General features: G+C 30.2%; 2 protein-coding genes across 2 annotated transcripts; both read left to right on the top strand.

The window, feature by feature from the left end:
• The first annotated feature begins 657 nt into the window (after positions 1–657).
• LOC136975444 (uncharacterized) lies at positions 658–1,561 on the top strand. The gene is made up of 2 exons (XM_067270504.1): positions 658–999; positions 1,115–1,561. The coding sequence occupies exons 1-2, from the start codon at positions 658–660 to the stop codon at positions 1,559–1,561; spliced, it is 789 nt and encodes a 262-aa protein (XP_067126605.1).
• A 2,697-nt stretch (positions 1,562–4,258) lies between these two features.
• Positions 4,259–24,632, top strand: LOC136975473 (uncharacterized). The gene is made up of 10 exons (XM_067270532.1): positions 4,259–4,271; positions 6,300–6,473; positions 7,117–7,180; positions 8,829–8,941; positions 9,018–9,122; positions 15,790–15,840; positions 16,227–16,379; positions 19,248–19,299; positions 21,735–21,830; positions 24,352–24,632. Exons 1-10 carry the CDS (start codon positions 4,269–4,271, stop codon positions 24,390–24,392), a joined length of 852 nt encoding a protein of 283 aa, XP_067126633.1. The 5' UTR covers positions 4,259–4,268; the 3' UTR covers positions 24,393–24,632.
• Positions 24,633–25,919: the final 1,287 nt, after the last annotated feature.

The following is a 25,919-nucleotide window of genomic DNA, read 5'->3' as shown; positions in this document are numbered from 1 at the left end:
TTTTGTATATATTTGTTAGTTTCGGGGTAGATATAAACTGTTATTTGGAGCTTTTCTATTTACTGTATTTATAAAAATAAATAAATAAATAATAATTTTAGGAAGCCCCTTATGGTTTGATCCAGGCCCGTAATGGGGCAACTATATAGTGAGGGATGAGAAGATGCCCGACAATTAGGCAACAGTCTACTGAACCAGTGTTTTTCACATTTCTTTTTTTTATCTCACGGCATACTTGAACCTATAATTAACTTTCATGTGATTTAAATTTGTGTTGGTAAATATTCTATCGCTACATTATTTGCCACTTAAACTAATTCTTTTTGTCTATATTTTTTGTAAATTAAATAAAATAGTATTGTTGTTCCTTAAAATAGCAGCAGGTTATAACGATAGTTGTAACCTACCGCAACAAAGGACTATATGCAGCCAGTTGCAGATAGATATTCGAAAGTATTTATTGTATAATCTTGAAATAGCTTTAAAGAAAGAGTTAAATAAATTACCGATATCTGAGTATAATATTACAAACACTGACCAATTTTTAAAAAATATGAAAGCTGTAGTTATGAAGGAAAACTATAAAATTCACTCGATATTAACAATATGTATACCTCAATAAATTTAGAATTAATTTTAAATTCACTATCCTACGTAATGTGCGTAGATTGGGTTAAACAACTGGTCGAGTTAGTGTTAAATAACAATTTTTTTGAATTCCAAGGTAAATTTTACCGACAGTCAGAAGGTATACCAACAGGATTCTGCATAGGACCAAGATTGGTAGAATTGTGCATGATCATAATTGATAAAGAGATTAATGAAACCCAAGGTATAATCAGTTATCAAAGATATGTAAATGACTGTTTCATCGTTTACGATAAAAGAATACTGGATATTAATGTTTTTGTGAAGGAAATTAATTTAATGAATAAAAATATTCAATTTGAATGTGTAAAAGAAGTAGATAATAGTCTGAACTATTTAGAAGTTACTATAGTTAGATTAAATAGTAAATTATTATTTAAAAAATATGTTAAAAATGTGCTACGGGGAAAGATATACGCTTCAAATCCAATATGCCTTTATATATAAAAAAAAGAATTCCTTTTAGATGTATATTAACAAAATTAAAGAGAGAACGACTATGCTAAATGATCAAGAAATGGAAATAGAAAGTATAAGAATGTTTAGTTTAAATAATTATCATAGAACCTTATTGCTAAAATGGTTAGAAACAAGTAAAATAAAAAATGTAATATTAAATAGACAACTGGGAGAAGTTAAAATATTGTATCTTAAAATGGAATATGTATTCGGTGTTTTTGAAAAATTAAAAGATTTAGATGTTATTTTAGTATCAAGTCATACAAGAACCATAGAAAAAATGATTAACAGTAAATATAAAAATAACGAACATGATGATTTAGAAAAAGATAATGTAGTTTATTCATTGGATTGCAGTTGTTTACATAAAAAAAGATATATTGGGGAAACTGGAAGAAAATTAAAGACAAGTATTAAAAAACATATACTGTATATGCCATTAAAAATAATTTAATCTCGTCATGAGTGGCACAACATTGTAATAACGAAGAGTTTGAAATTATAAAAGATAGTGTTAAATTTATACTGACAGAAAATAATCAAATAAAAAGAAAATTACAAGAACATAGAAATTTTGAAAGTGCATGAAGATAATAGAATGAATAACAACGTGGGACTGAGGCTGCATGAGGGGTGGTGTTGCGACATCATATTACAGAACTTGAGACAGGCAAAACAGTTAAGCATTAGTTTGAAATTATGCCGCTACAGCGAACAGCGCCAATCGCGGCAACTGGATTTGAGTCAGTTTCGGGTCGTAGTTACAAGCCTTATCATTTGTTTATCGTACTGTCAACGTTGATGAACTCGTTATACGTTAAATAAAATGGAATGTAGTGAGCGGTTTAAAATATAGTCATAGATAAAGTTTAAACAGTACGATCTGTGATATACCGGTACAATACTTATGTTTTCTGTTCATAATTATAAATGCTTTGTTCGAAATTATTAGTTAAAAATGAAAATAAAATAAATTTATGAATAGACATTTTGCTTGAAAATGAATTATTCTATAAAAAATTAATACTGTAAGATTACGATATGGAATTATGAATAAAATAAAACATAGAAGGGCTTAAAATTTGATATTCTCTCACTGAGAGAAGTGCTATTATTATTAATATGCATAAGTATATAGCCTAAAAAATATTACTGTTTGCCTTAATTATAAATTCATTACTCGCATGACATACGCAACCATCATATTGTCTAGATACTATTTTGGAAAGGATAGAGAAAAGATGGAGTTCAAGACTAAAACTTCCTCTCACTCAGTCAATTATAGGTGGAGGAAACGTAATGTTTGCCACTGGGAAACTATTCCACAGTTCTTTCTTTTCTTAATCATCGCAACTTTAACAGTTCATAATTGAAATCAGAACACAATCTCAAAAATCAGTATGTCTGGTCACTAATTATTTTAGAACTACTTTAAAGCTTAACATAAAAGTTAAAAACTTATATGAACATAAATTTTGGTAGTTTTATGGAATGTATGCAATTTCTAAACGTTTCTTTTCTAAACAAATTACAAAGTACTACATAATTGCAGTATAATTCCTTATATGCAGTAGTTTTAAACATTAAATAATAACATATTTAACATTCTTCCATTCCACAAGGGCAGATAGAATCAAATCTCGAGATGTAATTTTTATAATAAATAAAATCAAATAACACAAACTACATTTAAATACCGTATATCTCGGCAGATAAGACGATAGTTGAATCATAAAAAAAGGCCCCGAAAATCCGGGGTCGTCTTATAGGACAGACACAAAAAAAATTAGATTGAAATTTATATAAATTAAAAACATTATAAAAAAACGGACAAACCGTTATTATTTACTAGTAGAGAGTAGAGTATGTCCACAAAATAAAATATGCCATAAGATATTTTTGTGAATAGTCAAGGTCATTCATTACTGTAATTCCCGAATCAGTGTGAATGTTCGCAACAATCGCAAGGCAGTGCCGCCAGATGCAAAAAAATAAAATTTGACGTTCGGTCAAAAAATTACGAATAGGACATAATTGCGTATACGCTATACACTGTTATTATCCAGATGATGATCGCTGATCTAAACGAAATCCATGGGCCATTGATAGTTTTGGGGTCGTCTTATAGGATAGATATATGCTAAAACAATAAAACTCCGACGAAAATTTATGCCTCGTCTTATCTGCCGAGATATACGATAATTTTATATCGGCCGCGTTTCTATGCAACGAGAGTGTAGCAAAATGACGTCACGAGCAGTGTTGGCCAATTAGAAACCAGTTTCAGTGTGTTCGCTGTAAAGCGCTTCTCGAGCGTTGCATAAAGAAACACGGCCATCCTCATCATTCATGTTATAGCCCTTCTTTTTATGCTTCTCTTTAATATGTCTGCTTAAACCTTTCTTATGTTTATACTTCAAATTGCATAAACCGCATTCCATTTTCCAACCGTTAACGAAACTGTGACACAAAGACAAATACAGTTGCAGCGATTGGCACTGTTTGCCGTAGCGGCATAATTTAGAACTAACGCTTACCAAGTAGCTAGATCCATGTGTTATTTAATATTCTAGGTCTTCTTCTTCTTCTTCTCTTTTCACAGTTTAATATGGAGATTATAGCCTTTGTGGCTCTTTCTCCGACCAACGTTGCCAGTTGCTAAGCGAAACGATCAGTGAGGCTAATGTAGCGCTCCAGCGCCGCCACGTGCTGACTAGGAGTGATGGAGTCCGGTGGCCAGTAGATAGGCGTCAGCGTGCGCACCAGAGACATGTTAAGGGTCATCGTGTTGCCGAGGTCCTTGCGGGCTGTAGTGTATTTGGGGCAATGAAGCCAGTAATGTAGTGTAGTTTCCACTGCGCCACAATGGGGGCACCTCGGAGAGTCGTGTAGGTGCCGTGAGTACAGGAAAGCATGTAACGGGCCGTCTCGGTCCGAAGCCGGGCCAAAAGCGTCTCCGCGTGGCGAGACGACGCGCAACTGTACCTCCAGGGGGCGAACGGGCGAAGGTGGTCCCGGCTTTTGTTGCGGAGCGCCGCTGACCAGGAATCCGTCAGTGTGCCGATGGTGGTATCCTGCATCAAGGTCCTAGAATATATTCTAGGACCTTGGTCCTGCATGGCCCGGGTGAGGTCGTTGGATTAAACTTTTTATATCCTTTCATGGTATTATATTTATTTTCATTATAGTAATATAAAACACTATTATTTTATGTGATCCGAAGAATGATACACAACTCTTCAAAGATTTTTAATCTAATTTATAATTTAACAAATATAAACTGTTTAATTCTTATCACTAGATGGTGTTATTCATGCTCTCGTGTGATTGGTAATTCGGTTGTTTTTGAAATTTGAATTTTAGGTTTCAAAAAAGTTCTAATAAATAAATAATTTCTTTATTGAATGCATAACAGAAGTCCATTTTTATTCATCAATTAATGTAAATACCTAAATTTTGATTGTTTTCTTCACTTTTTAAATTTATTTTTGAATTTTTGAATTTAATTTAAAGCAGATAAATTATTTTTATCAGAAAAAATTTCTTTATTAGTCAACAAATTTCTCTGTATTTTGTACACATACCTATTTTGCAGTACCCGGTGTGAAATATAAATATGGAGCCTTAAGATGAAAATGATAAAACATTAATTAACTAATTGAGGGGCTCTTCTAACAGAAGGGTCTATGCAAATGCACAGGTCTTACTCCCATGAAGTGAATTTGTATGTAATTCATTTTTAATTAGTTTATATGGTCATTGAATAATTACATTTTGAACTAAAAATTGATACAAAAAAATATGAAATGGAAACTGGTATTCTTAATTTAGAAGTTTCTAGTAAGTTATACCAAGGTCAACAAAGTTATACCAAGATTGAAGAACGTTTTTTTAAGGAAACTAAAGCAAGATGAATCCAAACAACATACCAATTTCGGAGATGATAAAAACGGACACATGGAAGAGCCAAAAAAGAGTAGTAAATTTTAAATATACAGTACGAAATGAATACTGACTTTAATATCTTCTGGAACTTTTTATTCAATGTAATACATAAGCATTTTCAGTTTTTGACAAAAATTCAATATCTCCTCAGCTATAGTCAAATAAACAATATTAATTTGGAATAATAAAACAATCAATAAAGTAATAAGGACATTTACTATAATAATTATATTATATAATTTTTTATGTTTAAAACATCTTCCTTCTAAACTGTAGTCAAAATAAATCCCACATTGGAAAAAACACTAAAATGGTATTTCAAATTTCCCATTATTTTAAAATGAATTAAATATCAATATAGCTATATATGTAATATGAATGTTAAATTAAAACATCACCAATTCAGTATAAAATATTCCATATTTTAAACAATTGATCAATAATCAGACAAGTACAGAATACATCCTTCCATCACTTAAACAATATCAAGCCACCTTTCAGATTTTTTTCATATTTAACTAAACATTGTCTGACTTTTGGTTTATTTCAGCTGTAATCTACAAGGAACAAGGTGCTTTAAATATCAAGAATTATTTAAAATTACAGTTTATATGATATAATTATTATAGTAGATAATGTTATCAAATATTACTTTATTGATTGTTTTATACTAAATTAATATTGTTTACTCCACTGTAGCTGAGAAGGAGACATTGAATTTTTATTGATAAATCAATAAAAATACAATGTATTACATAGGCAAATGCCTATGTAATACATTGTATAAACCAGTTCTAGAAGATATGGTAGTTGGTATTCATTTGATACGGGATATTTGAATGCTGTAGTATAGTAAATAACCATATGAGCCTGCTGGCCTTATTGTTTATAATTATCAGACTTATCCTGGGATATTAGGCATCAATTAAAGAAATTGGAAAAGTTCATGATAAGTCTGATAATTATAATAATAAAGCCAGCAGGTTCACATGGTTGTTTACTATTACAGTATTGAAGAAATTAACAGAATAAATGTTTAAATGGATATTTGAAATCTGCTAAAGAAATTTTCAAGAAACTTCTAACAAAAAATTAAACTGTACTGTTTTAATTGAAACATAGTTGATCCAGAGAACTAACCATAAAACCTGAAATCCAAAGAAAATGTACTAAATTCAGAATCTTTGGGTCATAAAGATATAATTGACAATCCTAGTTATCATCTCAAATTTAATTATCATTTACAGATCCAAATCTGGATAATGGCAGAATATAGCAGACGAAGGACGACTTTTACTGATTTGATGTCATTGGCAGAAGCTGAAGTTCCAAGTAGACCAGAAGTTGAAGGATTTTTAGAGAATTATGAAAGAAGAAATTATTTTCAGATTATGAAAGAAAAATATGAAGAATCTGGACAAGTTTGGTTTTCTTAAGAAATTATTATTAAGAAAAATGAATGAATTTTTAGTTTAACAGCAAAAGTAACCAAATATATGCCCAGAGGGACCCAAAAATCAGTTAATCATTATAAAGATGTTAATCTTTATAATGATTAACTGATTTTTGGGTTAATCATTAACAGTTAATCATTATAAAGATTTTAAATTTCTGTTTTATTTGAATATTTTATTTACAAACTTTGAAAACATTGCTAAATTGTTTGGAAAACACATGTTATCTGACTTATGGTCACTCTGTATATACACTCAAACCTGTTTTTGTGTGGTCTTTTTTTGTGCAATTTTTTATTTGTGTGATTTGTTTTGTGCAATTTTTTTTTGTGTGATATACCAATTTGATTGAAATTCATATATCGCACAAAACAAATCGCACAAAAAAAGACCGCACAAAAACAGTGAGTGTACATTTTGAGTGTATATTTTATAATTCAGAAAATTAAAAACGTTAAAATAGAAATAAACTGAAACTTTAAAATATAATTTTCTGTTTTAATTTCTTTCTCATTTAGTTTTAAGATAAATTTAAAGCATATATCTATATGCATAAATTTAATTTTTCTTAAATTTAAAGAAAAATATAAAATTTTCTTTTCAATTTTAGCCAATCCATTTATTAAAATTGATAGGAATATACAAGGAAGATGCTACAGCAAAAGAAGTTGGAGGTTAATATTATATTTTTAAAATAAATTTATGTTTAACTTACTTTGAAATTCACTCAAAAATTGCAAATATATAAAATTTGTAATAAAAAGAGTATTGATATAAACCTTTTCTTAAATTTTTTGATTCTTTTCACTCTGGGCTGCTCGACACAGTAGAAAGGATGAGTCTATGTTAGAATGCCAAGAGCATTGCTGAGAGCTGGTGCCTTTAGGCATGTGCCTCACATGCTTAAGGGCACCAGCTCTTGAGACACTAAAATTTGAAAAGAAAAAAAAAAAAATTAAGAAATTTTACCATTGCAATTGTATATCATAATTTATAAATAATTCTATATCTACAATTAAATGTTATTAGTTTTTGATGTCATAAAATTATGTACAGGTGCTTCAATCTTCTGTGTCTAGGGACTCCAAAAAGTTTTAACAGGACCAGTTTTGGATTGCTAGTCACCTGCATGCTACAGATATTTGGCTGCCCCTATCAGTACTGATAATGAGTAAATTCATAACTTAACCCAACCCATGAGAGCCTACTGGTATGTTTTATGACAGTTCCATATATTTGAAGGGGTTTAAAAAAAATCCATAAAAATATTTAATTAATGTATATTTATTTTAATCTTATTCAAATCAAGCTGCCCCATAGATAACAGGTGCTGTTGTTCAAAGTTATATTTTAGCATCGTTGTAAAATAGAATTTGCAAATTAAAATGAAATTAATTTAAAGTAATTTTAGTTACATGAAAACTTAGAGTTTTTATGTGATTTAAAACAAGAAACAATTGTAATGGCTATGGATTTCCCACTGGTGAATTTTTTTTCTGATTCAATGGATGAATCCTCCATCACCTGTTGCTTGTACTTTTTAAATTTTCTGATGCAAAACACCTAACATGTATGCTTCACCATTATTTATATCCATAAACTGCACAGCTGTATCATCAGTCATCATTGTTTAATTGCTGATCACTATATTAAAATAATAAATTATATTTGAATTTTATTTTTTAAAGTGCACTATCAGCCATCCTAGGAATTTGGTCACCTGCATGCATGCAAAGCACACATATCAGAACCAGCCCTGATCTTAATTCACCACTGGCAAAGAATATGGGTTTTATGAATTTGATGGGATTTGAAGTATATCTCAAGGTAGCATAGATTACTTTTAAACACTCTAGAATTCTAATCAAGTAAGGCATAGCTCTTAACCATGACTTGTGTAAGAGTAATCCTTATGCTGAAAATGATTTTGGTCATGTCCACAATAGGACTGCAAAGGGATGGGTCCTGACTTTATGGGACAAAGTATCCAGGAAACTGAGAATGTAACCAAACCAAATTCTTCGAAATGACTGACTCTGAAAGAATTGGTTTAGTCTGAGACTTGTCACTTGAAGGACTCAAACTAAGTCTTTAAGAATGACAGTCAAGGTGGTAAATATACCAGCATATCTGCTCATTAACAAACTGTGAATGGCCAGATAGTCGATAAATGAAATTTTATATAACATTACAAATTTTTAGACTTAAATTAACTGTAATCCACTTTTATTGCTTTATAATCTGCAATTAATATTCTTAATAATTTCAATAATAATCTATATAATTTTATACTGTTCAATTATTTTTTAAAATTTTATTTAGAGTATATTCAAGGCATTATGAAAACTATAGAAAAAGCAGAAGAAAGGGAAAATATTCCACCTTCTACTGGTTTATTATTACTTTATAAAGATGTTTGCTTGAACTGTATTGAAGTAAATATTTTAATATTAAAAAGTTTTAAAATTAATTAATTATTTTATTGAAAATATTTTTATTTATTTTGCAAAGGCCACAATAGATCAAATAAATAGTTTGATAGCAACACATGCTTTGGAGATAGCTAATGGAAGAGGATTGCTAGAAGAAGTTAAGGTGTTAATAGTTGTCCATGATGTATCCTTAAAATGAATATATTTTATCTATAAATAAAATATATAAATGTAGTTTAAAAATGAAATTAGTTATGAACAGAAATAATAAATATTTTAAGATTTTTGTACACAATTTTATGGAAATACAACAGTTTATACATTGGGAGAAGTATTTGTAAATACAGAAATTTTGTTTATTTAAAAACTTGAGTGATTTATATGTAAAAAATAAAGTCTAAACTTTCATTTCTGAAGATGCATGGTGTTGTAGTGAAAAATCTCATAATAAAGGACAGGAAAAACTATTTTATTAATATCACCTATTTTTATTGTCAGTCTTTGTTTCAAATGTCCCTGTGATAGAGATTTTTGTATCTCAGTAGCTTACAAAATAATAACAAAAAAAGATAACTGCAACAGATTTGGTGTCCAAAATTTAAACATTACCTAACAATCTTTTATAGACTGTAAAAACTATAATGACCTTAAAACGTGTAAAAGACTAAAATGCTATGTGCAGTTAAATCTGACAGTAAATAAACATTCTTTACATAAAAATATGCTATAACTTTAAATTATAACTTTCTTTTTTATTTAAAAGAAGCAATTTGTGTTGGAAAGTGCAATGGAAATATTACTTCAATCACAAATAGGTTGTTGTACCTGATCTGTTATAACTTGATCTGGACATCAAGTCAAAGATAGAAATTCCAACATACTTTTCATTTGTCTGAGAGAGTCCTTGTGTAGTCATCATCCCAGTCAGTTGTATCCAACAGTGAATGAAGTTAATTGTTAATTAACTACATGTTTTTATGTGAAACAGTGTCAAAAACAAAATTGATTTGAAATTGGCGATGAGGATTAAAATAGAGACTTACCAGCAGAAATTACAATTTGAGATCAAAAGTCAGAAATGTCGATCCCAGGTACATCAACCAGTGGAGTTCATTTCAAACCATTCAAGATGGATAGCCAGTGGAAAACTTACAAGAACCACTTTCATTTTTGCTTGAAGGCAAACCAGATTGAAAATAACCAAGATAAGTGTGGTCTATTTTTTACTGTGTGCGGTGAAACTCTATATGAACTTGTAGTAACACTCATAGCCCTGAAAGAAATGACACAAGTTAACTTCAATGAAGTACTTAATGCCTTGATAGCCATTTTAACCTGAAACTTGGTGAAATTGTTGAATCATTCAAATTTAACCAGAGGTCACAAAAACCAAGCAAGAGTATCAATGACTGTTGTGGAACTACAGAAAATTGCAATGAATTGCAACTTTGGCACCTTACTAGAGCATATACTAAGAGATAGGCTAGTGGCTGGTTTAAGGGATAAAGGAATACAACACGTGTTATTGGCAAAAACGGACACTACTTATAAGGCCATTTTGGATGCAGCATCTGAAGATGTTAGCCAGCTTGGGTCAGACAGAAACAACACCAAAGTGTATCACTTAAAGACAGACTACAAGAGAAATAATGAGCTGGCCATATTACGCTGTTTTTGGTGCACCAGGAATCATAACCCAATTAATTGCCGATTTGCTCAGGTAATCTGTAAATTCTGCGGAAACAAAGGGCACATAGAAAAAGCATGTATCACAAAACAAGAGTACAAGAAGAAAAATTCCAAACAGAGAAAAAACCAAATTAGGGCACAATGGAAAGAAGTATCCAGCCAGAGAGCCAGAGTACACCGAATTGAGGAACAAAAATTTGACATCAAACCAGTTAGAGGAATATACATCTCTATTCAAAATATGTGGAAGTAGGATACAACCCTTAAAAATCTTAATTAAGCAATATTGAAAATATACCAGTCATGATGAAAATTGATTCAGGGGCTGGGTATGCTGTAGTGAGCGAATCGACCTTAAAAGAAATTAAAATCCAGCAAGACAAGTTAAAACTAGAAGTCAAATTACAGACATGGGCAGATCAGAATCTGGAGGTAGTGAGCACTACAATGGTGAGGGTGCAATTTAAAGGAGAAGTTATGAATCTGCTATTGTTAGTGATTAAAGGAAATGGATCAGGACTTGTTGGAAGAAATTGGTTTGAACTATTAGGAATCAGAATAGAGGGACTATATCACCAACATGATGCAGACATCTGATGCAAGAATTCCAGCATTTATTCAATAATTCAGAAATGGGTCTATTTAGAGGTGAGGCAGTCAGTTTAGCAATAAATAAAGAAGCAAAGCCTATTTTTATGTGAGGAAGACAGGTTCCTTTTGCATTGAGAACAAAGGTAGAACAAGAGTTGAATCGACTTCATCAGTTAGGAGTTATAGAACCAGTTAGAACTTCCAAGTGGGCCACTCCTGTGGTACCCATTGCAAAACCAGATAGAAGTGTACATTTATGTGGAGATTACTGCTGCACTGTAAACAGAGAGGCAACAAAAGTAGATGTATACCCATTGCCAGCTATTAACGATATACTTGCTTCATTATCTGGTGGAAAGGTATTTGCCAAGCTTGATTTCAAGGAAGCTTACTTCCAATTTCCTGTGGACCAGGAGTCGTCTGAGATACTGACTATCGACACATGCAAGGGTTTATATAGAATGAAAAGATTACCATTTGGAGTGAGTAGTTGTCCAGCTATTTGCCAAAGAGAGATGGAAAAGATTGTAGGAGGTATTCCAGGGTCAATTGTGATGATAGATGATATACTTGTCATGGGACTCAATGAAGAAGCCCTACATCAAAAGTTGAGGAAAATTCTTAACTGGATTTCAGAAGCTGGACTAAAAACTGAACAAAAGCAAATGCCTATTCAAGACAAATCAACTTAAATTTTTAGGATATTTGATTTGATACATGCTCAGGGCATTCAACCTACACTGGATAAAATTGCAGTGATCCAACAGGTTCGGGACCCGAAAAACAAACAAGAGTTACAGGCATTTTTGGGATTTGTAAACTTCTATGATAGATTTTTGAAAGATAAAGCAACAGAAGTTGAACTATTATATAGACTCCTAGAGAAGAACAAACCATGGATCTGGAAAAAAAAACATAGCAAAGCATTCATGAAAATAAAAAAAAATGCTAACACTAGAAACATTATTAATCCATTATGATTTAAATAAACCAATATTGTTGTTGTGTGATGCTTCACCATATGGAGTTGGAGCAGTACTTTCACACATATTACCAGATGAATCAGAATCTCCTATAAACTTTGCATCGAGGACATTCAATCCAGCAGAAAGAAATTATTCACAATTCAAGAGAGAAGTATTAGCTATAATCTTTGGCATCACAAAATTTCATAATGACCTAGCTGCCCAAAATTTTTATATATATATGGATTGTGGGCCTTCTGAATCCTGCTAACCAATTCCTGATTTAATGTCACCCAGAATGATTCGTTAGTGTTTGATATTAGCAGCATACTCATGTAGGATTGAACATTGTCGGTCAGCAGAGATGACTAATGTTGATGCATTATCTCGTATACCAACTACTATGGAAGAAAAGACTATTCCTGAATCAGGAGAGATATTTCTTATATTTGAACAGCCAGAATTGCCCATCACATCTCAGGAAGTAAGCAGTGAGACAAACAAAGACTTGGTGTTAAAGAGAGTTGAACTTGCAATCTTACACGGATGGCCACTTAGTAATCCAGAAGAACTTATGCCTTTCGCTAGGTGAAAACTAGAACTTTCAATTCACCATGGTTGCATTTCATAGGGACAAAGAGTAGTTATCCGTAGAACCTTGCAACTACAGCTATTACACCTGTTACACTCTACACGTGAGGGCATGTCTAGAATGAAAAGAACAGCCAGGAGCTATTGTTGGTGGCCTGAAATGGACTCCCAAATTGAAGAGACGATATCCATGTGTAGAAAATGACAAGAACAGGGGTCAAACCCAATCCCAGTTAAAGACACTCATTGGCCATCACCCCTGGGACCCTGGGACTGAGTACACATTAATTGTGCAGGATCACACTATGGATGTACAGTACATATTTTATTCTAGTGGATGCTTATTTGAAATGGGTGGAGATAGAAGAAGTACAAACACAATCAACCCAGGAAACCGTGAAATTATTGAGAAGAATATTTAGTACACATGGACATCAAATACAATTGTATCAGACAATCATCGAAGCTTTAAATCCCAAGAAATGGAAGAATTTATACAAAAAAATGGGATATAGCACACATTTACCCTTTCATATCATCCCTCTTCCAACAGACAAGTAGAGAGACGGGTGCAAACTATAAAGAGGAGAATTGAAAAATTACATCACAGCCAAGAAAAAAGTAAGGTGTTGCTCCCCAGACCTTTGTTTAGCTTATGCAAAACACCTAGTAGCACTACATGAAAAATGGCAGCAGAACTGTTGATGGAAAGCAGACTATGCACCATCTATGACCGACTAAATCCATACCTATATAAGGATAAAAAAGAGGAAACAAGTATACGAGAATTCCAGATATGAGACATCAATTACAGGTGCTATAGAGATGCAAAGAAGTGGAAACCAGGAAAGGTGACAGGGAAGACTGGACCATATACATACATGATAGCCTCACCAGAAGGAACTATAGAAAGGAGACATATTGATCAACTGATAGCTCAAAGAGAACAACCACTCCAGAATAGGCAACATCCAGTTTGACAGAAAAACCAACATCCAGCTCCTCAACATCAGGACAAAGGACCACCAGTTAGAAGGAGCTCTAGAACATGGACACTACCTGGACATCTCTGAGACTTCATTTTAGAGGGGAGGATCTGTTGTAACTTGATCTGACTGTCAAGTCAAAGGTAGAAATTCCAGCATACTTTTCGTTTGTCTGAGAGAGTCCTTGTGCAGTTGTATGCAACAGTGAATAAATTTAATTGTTAATTAACTATGTGTTTTTATGTGAAACAGTTTTATAGAAAACAAAATCAATATAAAACAGGTCATAGTGTGACCTCTTAGTAGAGGATAATTGGCCATCCTGAAAAGTGAGTGATGAGAGTGACTTACACCATTATTCATGTCTCATATCAAGTGATCCAAGAGTTCTTGTGGTAATTTTACCCATTATAAGAGCATGGATAAATATTCAAACACTCTAGTGGCAAATTTTACTTAACAATACATCTTCCCAGAATAGGAGAGTATCACATGCATTTTCTATACAGTTCAAAACTAGAGATATTACTGTTTGATGAATATCCTCACTTCCTAGTAGTTCATCCATAACTACTATATGGTGTGGTTGATTATCATCCATAAAAATAAATTCTTTTGTACATCAGATAATAAAGTAAGATAACATCTTTACAGCAATATTCACCAGTTGTACTTTGTACTTTAACAAAATGCCATCCACACCATTATCTTGGCAGCATTGTATCTGCCTCTTTCCACAATGTTTGTGACATTGTAATTGGTTTCTCTTTTGTAGATGTTTAAGACTGAATGACTGATATAATCTCATCTGTAAACAGGACTTTACTCCAATGATCCATTTTTCAATCTTTATGGATATAAAACCACTGAATAACAGACTTTATGATGAACTTTGGATAAAAAGACACATTGTACAGGTCTTTGGATGTGTAATTCAATTTTACCCAAACTGTTGGATTCAATGATTGAAATTATTGTTAAATGCTATATGATATTGTTACGTACAACACATTGTGTCATGGTAATGTTTTGTAAATATTTTTCTGTTACGTAATAAAAGGTTAGTGCTGCTGTTGCCCCATTGGTGACTGTGACCTCATTTCACTCTCCCCGTTTTAGTGCTGACCTTCCATGAGTCAAGACAGTGTAATCTTTGTGTATTCTTTGTTTCTTTGTTACATAACCAGTTACGCAAGTCTAACCAGTTTTTACTAATCTCTGACAAGCAACATCAAGTCTAACACAAACATCTTTCCAGTCTGCATAGACAAGCTTGCATATAGCTGAGCTGCAATTTGACTTGTGGTACTGTATCAATTGCATTTAATTTCAGTGTATATTGGTCTTCCTGTTTATGTGACAGTGACCTCTTTGTAAGCATCTAGTAAAAGTTTCAGTTCCTCAAAACATTGAGCATTATCTGGAAATAACATTGAGAGAAACTCCAAATTTTCTGGAGATATCAAGTACTGTTGTACTTTCTTCTATAGTTTTCCAATGTCCTATCTTGGGTAAATCATCTAGATGTGTTTGAACTAAAAGAAAAGTGATGACTGACAGCATAAACACAGAGTTAATTAAACATCATCTAATAAGACTATTTTATATCCTTTTAAATGCTATGTCATAATGTACTAACTGGAAATAGGAAATTTGCTTTTGCAAAAAGATTTTGTTGAATTAAGCTGCATATTCTTTTGATTTTGTGTGTCATTGTTTTGGACACCAGTCTATTTAAATTAATTTAATGATATAAAGGAAAATAATTAACATTTCAAAATAATTCTTTTTATAATAACAAAATTTGCTTTGTTGGAGCATGTACTATATGTTGAGTAACAGTTTGTTTAATACTTTTGGGCACCAAGCTCATGATCAGGAGATACAAAAGTGCTTGATAGTCAAGTCCCCTAAAAGTACTGAAGAAACTGTTACTCACCGTAGGTTCCAATAAATCCGATTTTTGTTATACTATTTTAAGAAATTAGTTCCTTGTTCATTCTTTTTATATGAAGCACTTTAACAATGGATTTATGGCAGAAGCTATACATCTGTGGGTCTCTCAACTTCCTCCTCCAGTGTAAGTAATCATCTTTGCACATGTCATTTTATTTGTACACCTTAAGAACACTTATAGACTCATTCATTGATGTTACTTATATACACATTGAGACATTGGGATAGAATAGAATTCATGTCATGAACAAAATTGAATTAAAAGATACAATGATTTCTTTATGTGCAAGAAATCTAATATTCCATTATAAAACTGGAATTCTGTCTGAAGAAAATCAATTACAATATTTCATGAAACTTGCATAAGAAAATAAAACTCTAAATTTACAAATTTTACTGCTTTGTTATTTTATTGTTTATTTTTTTTTGTGATTTATTATTGAATAATGTTTTCTTGTAACAGTTGCAAATATAATTTTAAAAATAATTGTTCTTAATTTAAAAAATTAGATACCAGAGAGACTTTCACATAAATGGCTATGGCATGAAGTTGAAGATCTTTACCAAGAAGAATCCTCATTTGATGCACGTAATAGTATATTAAATCTTTCCAAAAATGTCATTCAAGTTTGTAGACATCTTCAAGAAGCTGAATTTACTCAAGTAATAATAATAAATGTATAAAATAATATAACATTCTGAGAAACATTCTTTAATATATATGGTGAAAACATTTCTTTGTAAAGGATAAAGATGACTGTGGAGAGTTACTTGTTTATAGAATAATGAAAATGAATAGCTTTTCATAATGATTAAAAAGATAACAGCCAGTAACATAACCAGGAAGGGTTCTAGAATTTCTGCTATTGAGGTTTATTTATTTACAAAGGGACTCCTTTTGTAAATAAATAAATAAGGAAAAAATCAAATAAGTACAAGAAAAGATTTGAATGTGATGAATGCACTTACACACATGTACAGTATGTATATATATATATGAGTTTATTCTTCATCCAGAGCATTAGTGGCTATATCCATGTGATACAGGGGTAAATATAGATTAGCACATTCAAATTTGGACCTCCCTAATATTGGTTCTAGTTGCACTACTTCATCTTCATTTTACTTTTTTAGAAGCAGATCTTTACATTTTAAATTTAATTCAACAATTTGATGTAGATGTTTAAAAATTTACATCAAACAAACATTAACATTTTTGGCACTTTTAATGTTATCTTTAACATATTAGAATAGAACATTCTACTCCTATTAAACAGGATCTTCTATTAAATTCTACAACAAACTGTTGAATTAAATTTAGAATGTGAATGGTAAGGAGTCATGGACTTCCTTCATTTTTAAATGGATTTCTAATATGCTTATGCTGTGATAGTTTCACTCTTTAGAATTTTTAAAACCAGTTTTTTCTTATGTAGCAGATTTTTAGTTTTTAATATATTAAAGATGAACAATTAACTACAAGATATACTCAAATTAATATTTATATGAATTTCTACTCCCATACTGAAAGAAATAAACCCATCTTTTTACAAGTAACATTGAATGAATATAATTACACTATGCCATTTTATCACATTTGCTATTTTATCACAATTGGATAATACTTTGTGAACATTAATTATATTTAAACATAAGATAGAAGATAATTCATGTGTAAATATAAATGTTCATAGTATTATCCAAATAATACCATGTAAAGTAGACATTTTTCTAATGTGTTTGCTACAATTACTATTAAGAAAAAGAGAAACTAGACTTTCCACCTCAAAATAAGTTTTAGAGAAAAATTTGATATGAAATGATTTTTTGACTCCAAAATGAGGAGGAATTTATTTTTCAGTTTCAAATACTACATAATTTTTTATATAAGTTTTTTATTTCATAATTTATGAATATTCTATTTTATAATGGATGAGTTATAGGTCTGTATTTTATTTAAATTCATGTTAAATAATGAGTGTAATAGTCAACATACTCAATATATAAATTATTTTTAAAATATTCTTAGTTTTCAAAGTTGTGTGAAGCAAAGTTTAGAATAATGCTTTGTCAAAAACTTGGTAGCAAAGTTTTATGTATTTGTGAAAAATGTTTTTATTAAACACATATCACAAAAAATCCAGCAATGAGTTCCTTAACTTTTCTGGCAACATTTGGTGATGCCACCTGTTGTCATATTTTATTAAAAACCTTTTTATATTTTTAACTATTATAAAAATGGCAAAAAGTTTAATTTTGAGGGTAAGGATGGGTTTTATAAAAAAATTGTAAACTCTAATAACATTAAAATCATCATTAAGCCTGACCCTACTGTAGATACACATGATCCCCTTTATCTCCTTACCCTCTTGACTTTTAATTACTAAAGTTTAATAGCCTCAATCCCCCTAATAAACAAACTTCCCTGCAAAATTTCAGAAATTTTTGACAAAAAGCACAGGAGTTATTAAGTTCCAAAGAGGGTGAGCAATTTTATTCACCCTTTTTGTACAAAATCCTTTTTGAATTTGTTTTTTTTGCATTTCTTGGCATTTCAAGGTGTTCTGAGTCCAAAAATGTAAAATTCTTTGGGGGTCATTTTTTAACTGATTGCCATATGTTCCCTCTGTTATATATAACAGTCAGGAAAGTAAAAAAGGAAAATTTTTATAACCATTTATATTTGATGGCTAGATAGCCATGGATTCTAAAGTGTAAGAATGTTACTATGACAGAATCAGTTCAATTTTAGCTTAGATCCTCAGGAATTTGTTTTATTCTGAAGTGACTAGAGTATAGATTATGTCAGTCTCAGGGCTGGCTCAATGAGCAAGGTAATGAGGTGACTGTTTCAAGCAGCAACATGAGAGGGGTGACAAAATGAGTGATCAAAAATGTTTAGTAATACAAATAAGAGGTGTAATGACACTGTTCAGCATTATACTTCACAGCACTCTTAAATTGTTGTACTCTGGTTGAAAACTACTTGACTAACCCATGTAAGATGAACCATTTGAACAGAAATGAGTTAGCTGATCCTGATCAATGTTCTAACAATAGCTATTTGAAAACACTTTCTGTAACTGAGTTAATTTTTTTTAAGTGGATTAGTGACATGATGCCACAATATTAATTCTCTGCTGGAATTAACAACTGAATGAATGTTAGACTAAATTAAGTTGCATTCTGTATGAGCACTATCTTGACCTATATTATTATTCCTTGTTAACTTAATCTGGATAAAATATATATATACACACACACACATTTTTAAAATGAGTGAAAGAAAGTCATATGATATTTGTATATACGATACTTCTTATCAAAATAGCTATAAAAAAATTGGAGAAAACTTTAAGGAACTATGATTTGATGTTATGTTTTTGTCATCATGTTGATTCATATCATCATAAAATAAATTCTTTTTTAAAATAAAATTATAAGTAGTATTGATTTTTATTCTTTAATTTTCAAACAATTTAATTACACAAATTATTCAAATTAATCTGAATTCTTTTCTTGTATTTACAGTCAAATCTTCAAATGTATTTTGGAATTAAAACAGAATTAAATTATATGAAAAGTAAGTTGAACATAATAATAATTCTTATTAAATGAAATTAAAGTTATTAAATTGTTAAATTAGAAAATAATTTAAATTTACAATATAAATTTATCATGTAGAGAATAAGATGACAAGCATACGAGAATAAGAAACAGAACATAACATAAAGAACAAAACTTTAATTTTTTAACAGTATGAACACAAAAAAAATATCAGGTCTCAATTCTGGTGTGTAGTTAGTGAATACTTTTATAAAATATAATACAATCAAGATTGTTACACAAAAGGATCTTCTCAACCACTTTTTGGGATCCACACACGTGGAGTTCAAATCACAAAAGTATACACAAAGATCAGCCATGCTTAAAACTACCTTACAAATTATGTTTTTACTCTAATTAATGCTAAAAAAGGAAAGAGATGTTAGATAGAGAGAGATAGATATACAAAAAATGAAGTCTTAGAAATGTGTACTCGTCGCTTCACGTATCACGATGAAACCATTCAAATATACCTTTGCAGTTCTCTTGGATTTCACTGGTATATCTATTTCTTTCTTACTTGTCACTAGTTCTCTTTTCTTTTGGTCTTCCGAAAGAGGTTTTCCAATATGACTCTCAGGACTCACCAGCACTTTCTGTACTAGCCATATATCTTAGCAGTCATACCCTGTTGCTTTTTACACTACTCAAAGCCTGGAGCTGATCCTCTGCACATCTGCCTTCTTTGGAAACGCGACCAAAAAGTGCTGACTACACTGATGTTTGCCCTCATGGTCTTCTCCACTCTATTGTTCTCCACTCTAATGCTCAGACCCACAGAAATAGGGCAAGGGTAGAAAGTTCTCAAACTCAGAAACAAAGGAAAATCAAGAACAAAAGCGAAATTGATAGGCTAGGAAAGGGAAGTGATAGAAAATGAAAATAACATAACTTAAAAACAATACATGAATAAATGGCATCATGCCACAATCATAATAGTTAGGTCAAGATTTCATTCTCATTTCTTTATTGGTTGCAGTTTTGTTAAGACCAAAATATAATGCTCTCACACAACAAATTCAAAGGTTTCATTCAAAATATTTTTTAAAAAAATATTATAAATTTATTTATTTTATTATTTAATGTAAGTTTTAACACTTCACATTTAATTATGAATAGTAGCACATAATACAGAGGACCTGTTCAGAATTGTTTACTAATCGGTTGGTAACCATGAAGGATGTCATAATAGTTGGTTGATCACTCTCTAACTCACCCTTGTAGATTGGTAAGTCTGATAGCAATCAGTTAAACACCAGAAACTTTATAGGTAACATTTTTGAATGATCTCCAGTCTCAGGTTGAATCAATAAGCATTTCTGAAGAGACCTGTAGTTGAGGGGTAGAGAGGACTTATGCTCCTTAACCAAAAATAAACAAAATATAACAAACAAAAATATTATATATATATATATATATTTTCACCACAAGTCCTTTTTATATTTATCTATCAGATGTACCAAATTATGCACAAACCTATACTTAATACTCTGCTTTCAATGATCATTATATTAATTTAATAATTTAACAACAAAAATATATTTTCTGGCTGTCCCAAAAGTATAGATAATAAAACAGAATTGCAAAATTTGAACATAAAATTACAAAAATAAAAGTAAATGACATCACATAACACTTTTACTTTATTGTCAAAAAGTAATTTAAATATTGAATCAAAACTTTTTAAAATTTCACATAGAAGAGAGTTTAATTTGGAAGAAATTGCATAAATGCAAAAATTAAAAGCAGAAGGCTGTAGTGTTGAGGAAATTGCTATTTTAATGAACAAATCTGCATCTGAAATTTAAAAAATTTTGGAAAAATCATCACCAATACTTTCTAAACATCAATCAGGAAGACCCAAAATCATGTCTCAAAGGTATGATAATTGAATTGTGCATCTTGCATCACAACAGGTTAAATCAGTTCATCAAGTTTTGTGTGAAAGTGGATAAAAAATATCAAAAAGCACTTTTCATCAAAGAATTTTAGCATCTGCACATATGAAATTTGATGAATTTATGAAAAAAACATCACTAACAAAACAACACAAATTGGCATGAAAGCAGTGGGCTAAAGATCACATACTGTGGCTCTCAGTCCTTTTCAGAGATGAAAAGAAATTTAATTTGGATGGCTTAATTATTGGCCTGATATTAGGAAAGAGAGTGCAATTTTTCAGCAAGCAACAGGGCAACAGCAAACACCACTTGCATTGTTAAGAAATACTATTTTTAAAAAAATTATCATAAATTATCTATATTTTTGGGACACACTGTACAGTACATATAACAATTGTTTGAACTGAAAAATTCAATTAATAATAAGTTTTATCTTTAAATTAATTACCAATGATAATTGTTTTAACATTTATATAATATTTTATATAATATATGAAAATTTGTACTTTAGATAATATAATGAAATTATATAATATTAAATATTTACTGACTGTAAAAGAATATATGGACAAGTATTTTGGTCCACAATTTTATTTGAGCCATGACGGTAAGCATAAAATTTTATAAATCTATATAAATCTCGAATTCTCAAAATCTTGAATCATGAAATTTTATAAATCTTTATATAATTATTTAAATTTAATGTTTAATATCTTAATTTATTTACACAGCTACAGTGACAGATTAATATAGTCAGGGGCCCCTGGCAGAACAAAATTGGGAGCTCTAACTTTAAATAGTAACAAATCATTTCTATCATTTGTCATTGTTTTAGTCAAAATAAAAAGCATTTGACTTTATTCTTAAGCAATAGAGCATGTAAAATTATGAAAATATTACAAGTATTTTTGTTCATTGTCATTGATACTAAGGTGGGACTTGAGCTACTAGGCTCCAGTGACTCAGTTGTGAATACTTGGATAGTGTATCATCTAATAGTAATAGTATTTAGTATATGCTTGAAAGTAGTGAGATAATATCCTTGTATATAATTGTAATGATTGTAATTGTAGGCAGTCACTTAATTTCTTGATATTGTTTGTCTGGCTGCTTTCTTGTAAAAGTCTCTTCTGGATGTTGTGGAAAATCATGCAGTGATGAATGCTATGTAAGGAACTGTCTGTTTTGCTTGGACAGTACTTACATCTATTAAATTGTGTTAGTTTGTGGAAGTATAGAAATTGGTTGTTAGAAGGGTTTTGGTCTGAGCTCTGTGTATAAGTGTAGTATTTAGGTGGTCTAGATTATTGAAACTGTAAATATTGTGTTGTTGGTTCAGCCAAAGGAAATCAAGTTGTTTATAATATTGCTTCCACTGCTCATCCATCATCTGCTTGTTCTCTTTTTGATAACTTTCATGGATCTTCTGGAGAGATGATATGGAAATATTGCGTGTATTAGATGTTTTCATGTATAATGCCTTCAATAGTAAAATATGTCAATTTTTCCAGTGTAAACAAAACTCACTTCATCCCATTTTGGGTGGTAATTTTCATCTAAAGATGGTCAATACTGTCATCTTGGTATTTCACATCTTTTTGTGTTCTGTAATTCACTTATTCAAATTTTTTTTAGTTGCCCTAACATAAAGTATTGTTTCTTTGTTTTTCAAATGGTTTTCTATATATGTCCAATTTCTCTCCAGATTTCCATTTGTCCCTATCATTACAACATAATTTATGTAGTGTGTGCTAGGACAATACTGGAATTTGAAAAGGAAGGTTCTTACACAGTTTTGACAACTTATACATACTGTTATCTGTAAAAGTCATTGGAATAGGTGAAAAGCACACCTTTCTTCTGGTATTAAGATGGTGGATGGAAACAACTTTTGCTTAATTCTGCAGTGTAAATAATAAATTTTTTCAGCTGCAGAGTTTTATTATTTATATTTTTTAAATTTGTATTTTGTTTTTATATCTGGAAAATTTATGTATTGCTGCGGCTCTTTACATATGTTTCTTCTTGAATAAATTAATTTAATAACTAAAACAACAAAAACTCTTTAAGATGCAGTTTTTTTATTTAAACTTCCAACATTTTCAGTCTACTTTATTGATCTTCCTCATAAAAATTGAATATTACAATTTATAACGAATGAAATATAAATATAAATATAAATAAATATTTTATAAATAGTTTTTGTTATGTTATATTATTTGATTTAAGTGCAGGTAGAGAAGAGTGAATTAATTTATTTTATCAAAAACATTGCAATGGAACCAATGTGATGTATGCATATTCTTTTGCAATACTGGAAAGATCTTTTATATTTTGTATATTTTTCTTTAGGAAACTAGGGTAGTATTTTGTCTGGTAGGATTCTGTGATGACATTGGGTTTGAGATATGTTTCTATATGATTCAAATTTTATATATGATCTACTGTTTTCAAAGTGTTCAAATTACAATATATTAATTAAAAACTATATTTATAATTTGAACACACTTCTATAACATTAATATAAATTTTCAGTTTTGGAAATTTGGAATAAATAAAAAAATCTTTTGATGCTTTAATAAAAAATTATTAAAGCAGAGAAATTACTGGATTTGATGTGGAGAGAGTTTCTAAACTTTCTAAACCAAACATATAGTCTGAAAAGGCTTGAACTTTTTAGAAAGTTCAAGCCTTTTCAGACTATATGTTTATTATCAGGATTGAACAAAATCAAGAGATGCTTGATCTCTGCTTTTCCTCTTGACTGGTGATGGATGTAGAACCTGAAAATGCTTGAATTTTCTAAAATTTTTTGTTTTAAAAAAAGTAGATTGAATTGGATTTACATTTGAGGAACTTTCCTAATTAGTGTTTTACCAGATCCATTATCATTTAGATGATGTCGCAAGATCTTGCAAGAATGAGAGCAAAATGAAGAATTCATTTTAATTTCAGAAGTATTATTAAACACTGATCTTTATCCAATTTCTCCAAGGATCACTGCCTTAAAAAAATGAATAATTCCAAAATTAAAAATCATATTTGGAATCAAATTAATTAATTTGTTAATTTAAATTAATATGGATTTTAGTAGAATAATTAATTTTATGTTTATTTGCTATTTTCAGATATTGTTTGGCCAATTCCTACCAAAGACAAGTTATTATGAAACATATTTATTTCCAGATAAAATGGTCATCTTCTAGTTGAAATTATTTTATATTATTTACTTATTTATTCAATATTTACTTAATATTTTAATTCATAATTACATAAGTAAAATATGAATATATTTACATAATTAAAATATGAATATATAAATAGAAATAAAAATGTATATACTGAATATTTGAATACACACATAAATATATATATTCACTTTTGCTCTGTAAATATTTTTTGAAATTCATTAAAAAGTATGCTTGCTCATTAAATAAATATATTATTTGTGAATTTATCATCATTTTATTGAAAATTAAATCACTTCTTTTATATAATTTGACTGCTCATAGCAATGTAACCAAGAATTAAGTTTAGTTGGGACAACTTGAATTATAGTTGTCATATGTTCTTATACAGTCAAATCTCGGGTTTTGAACAATTCAGTTTACAAACAAAATTTTGAAATGAATTTTGTTCTGGTTGTCAAACAAGCTACTTGGCAGAGCCGCCTACCTATGGTTAACTTCCTATATTTCCTATATTAAAGAACATCGACAGCCTGATCAATCAATGACAGGACTACTCATTAGATGTCACAACACCATCAATGATGTTGCTATTTAAATTACATTTCAATGTTCATGCCGGAGAGATGCTATTTTGTTTTTCTGTACATGCCACAGTCGAATTTAAGTCAAATTAATTAATAAAAACCACATTAATTGACATACACTTAATATAAATGGCATTTAAGAATTCTTGTTTAAATATGCTTAAGTTAAATTGAATGACAAAAATTTATTAATATAATATAATACATATTAAAATATTAATGTTTAATATTTATTAATACTGAGTAGCCAGTTAGTTAAAACTAAAATAATTAAAACTGGCCTTTTCGCTGAAAATAAATAAATAAATTAATTAATTTTAATTAAAATCAAATCAACTGAAACATAATATTTCGGAAAGTGTGGATAAAGTACTTGTGGTCTGTCTTGATTGATTTGGTTATACTGTATTTCATCCAGGCAGAGTTGCATCTCTATTTACATCACTTCTTTGTGAAGTGTTGGCTTTGGTTTCAATTGGTGGTGATGGAACATTTGACTTTTAATTTATATATGTTACCGGCAAAATCCTATTTTACGCCAAACTAGTTTGGCGTAAGCGTGTCAGGCCAAACTACTTTAAAATTATTATTCAAGTGTATTAATAATTAAAATAAAATTAAAAGGCAATCAATTAGATGAACAATATTTATTCAAACATACTCTACTTAGTAATTATGGTAATTTATTAGAATAGGTTAGTGTGAATGTATATCTCTTTAATTTGAATAAATAAATCCGGTAGCTGTGAGGAAGTCTACTGGATTTATTTATTCGGATTAAAGAGAAATACATTCACATTACGTACATACAGCTACCACATCTGACATTGAGAAGAATAGGTTAGGTTAGATTAGAACACGCGTCCCCACTGTTCCGTCTTCTCGTTGCTGGACTCGGAGACGAGCCGCCACCTTCGATAC

Source organism: Centruroides vittatus, unplaced genomic scaffold (genome assembly GCF_030686945.1).
Source record: "Centruroides vittatus isolate TY-2023 unplaced genomic scaffold, ASM3068694v2 contig_371, whole genome shotgun sequence".
Lineage (NCBI taxonomy): Eukaryota > Metazoa > Arthropoda > Arachnida > Scorpiones > Buthidae > Centruroides > Centruroides vittatus.
Note: the sequence above shows the minus strand (reverse complement) of the source record. Positions and strands in the feature narration are given on the sequence as shown.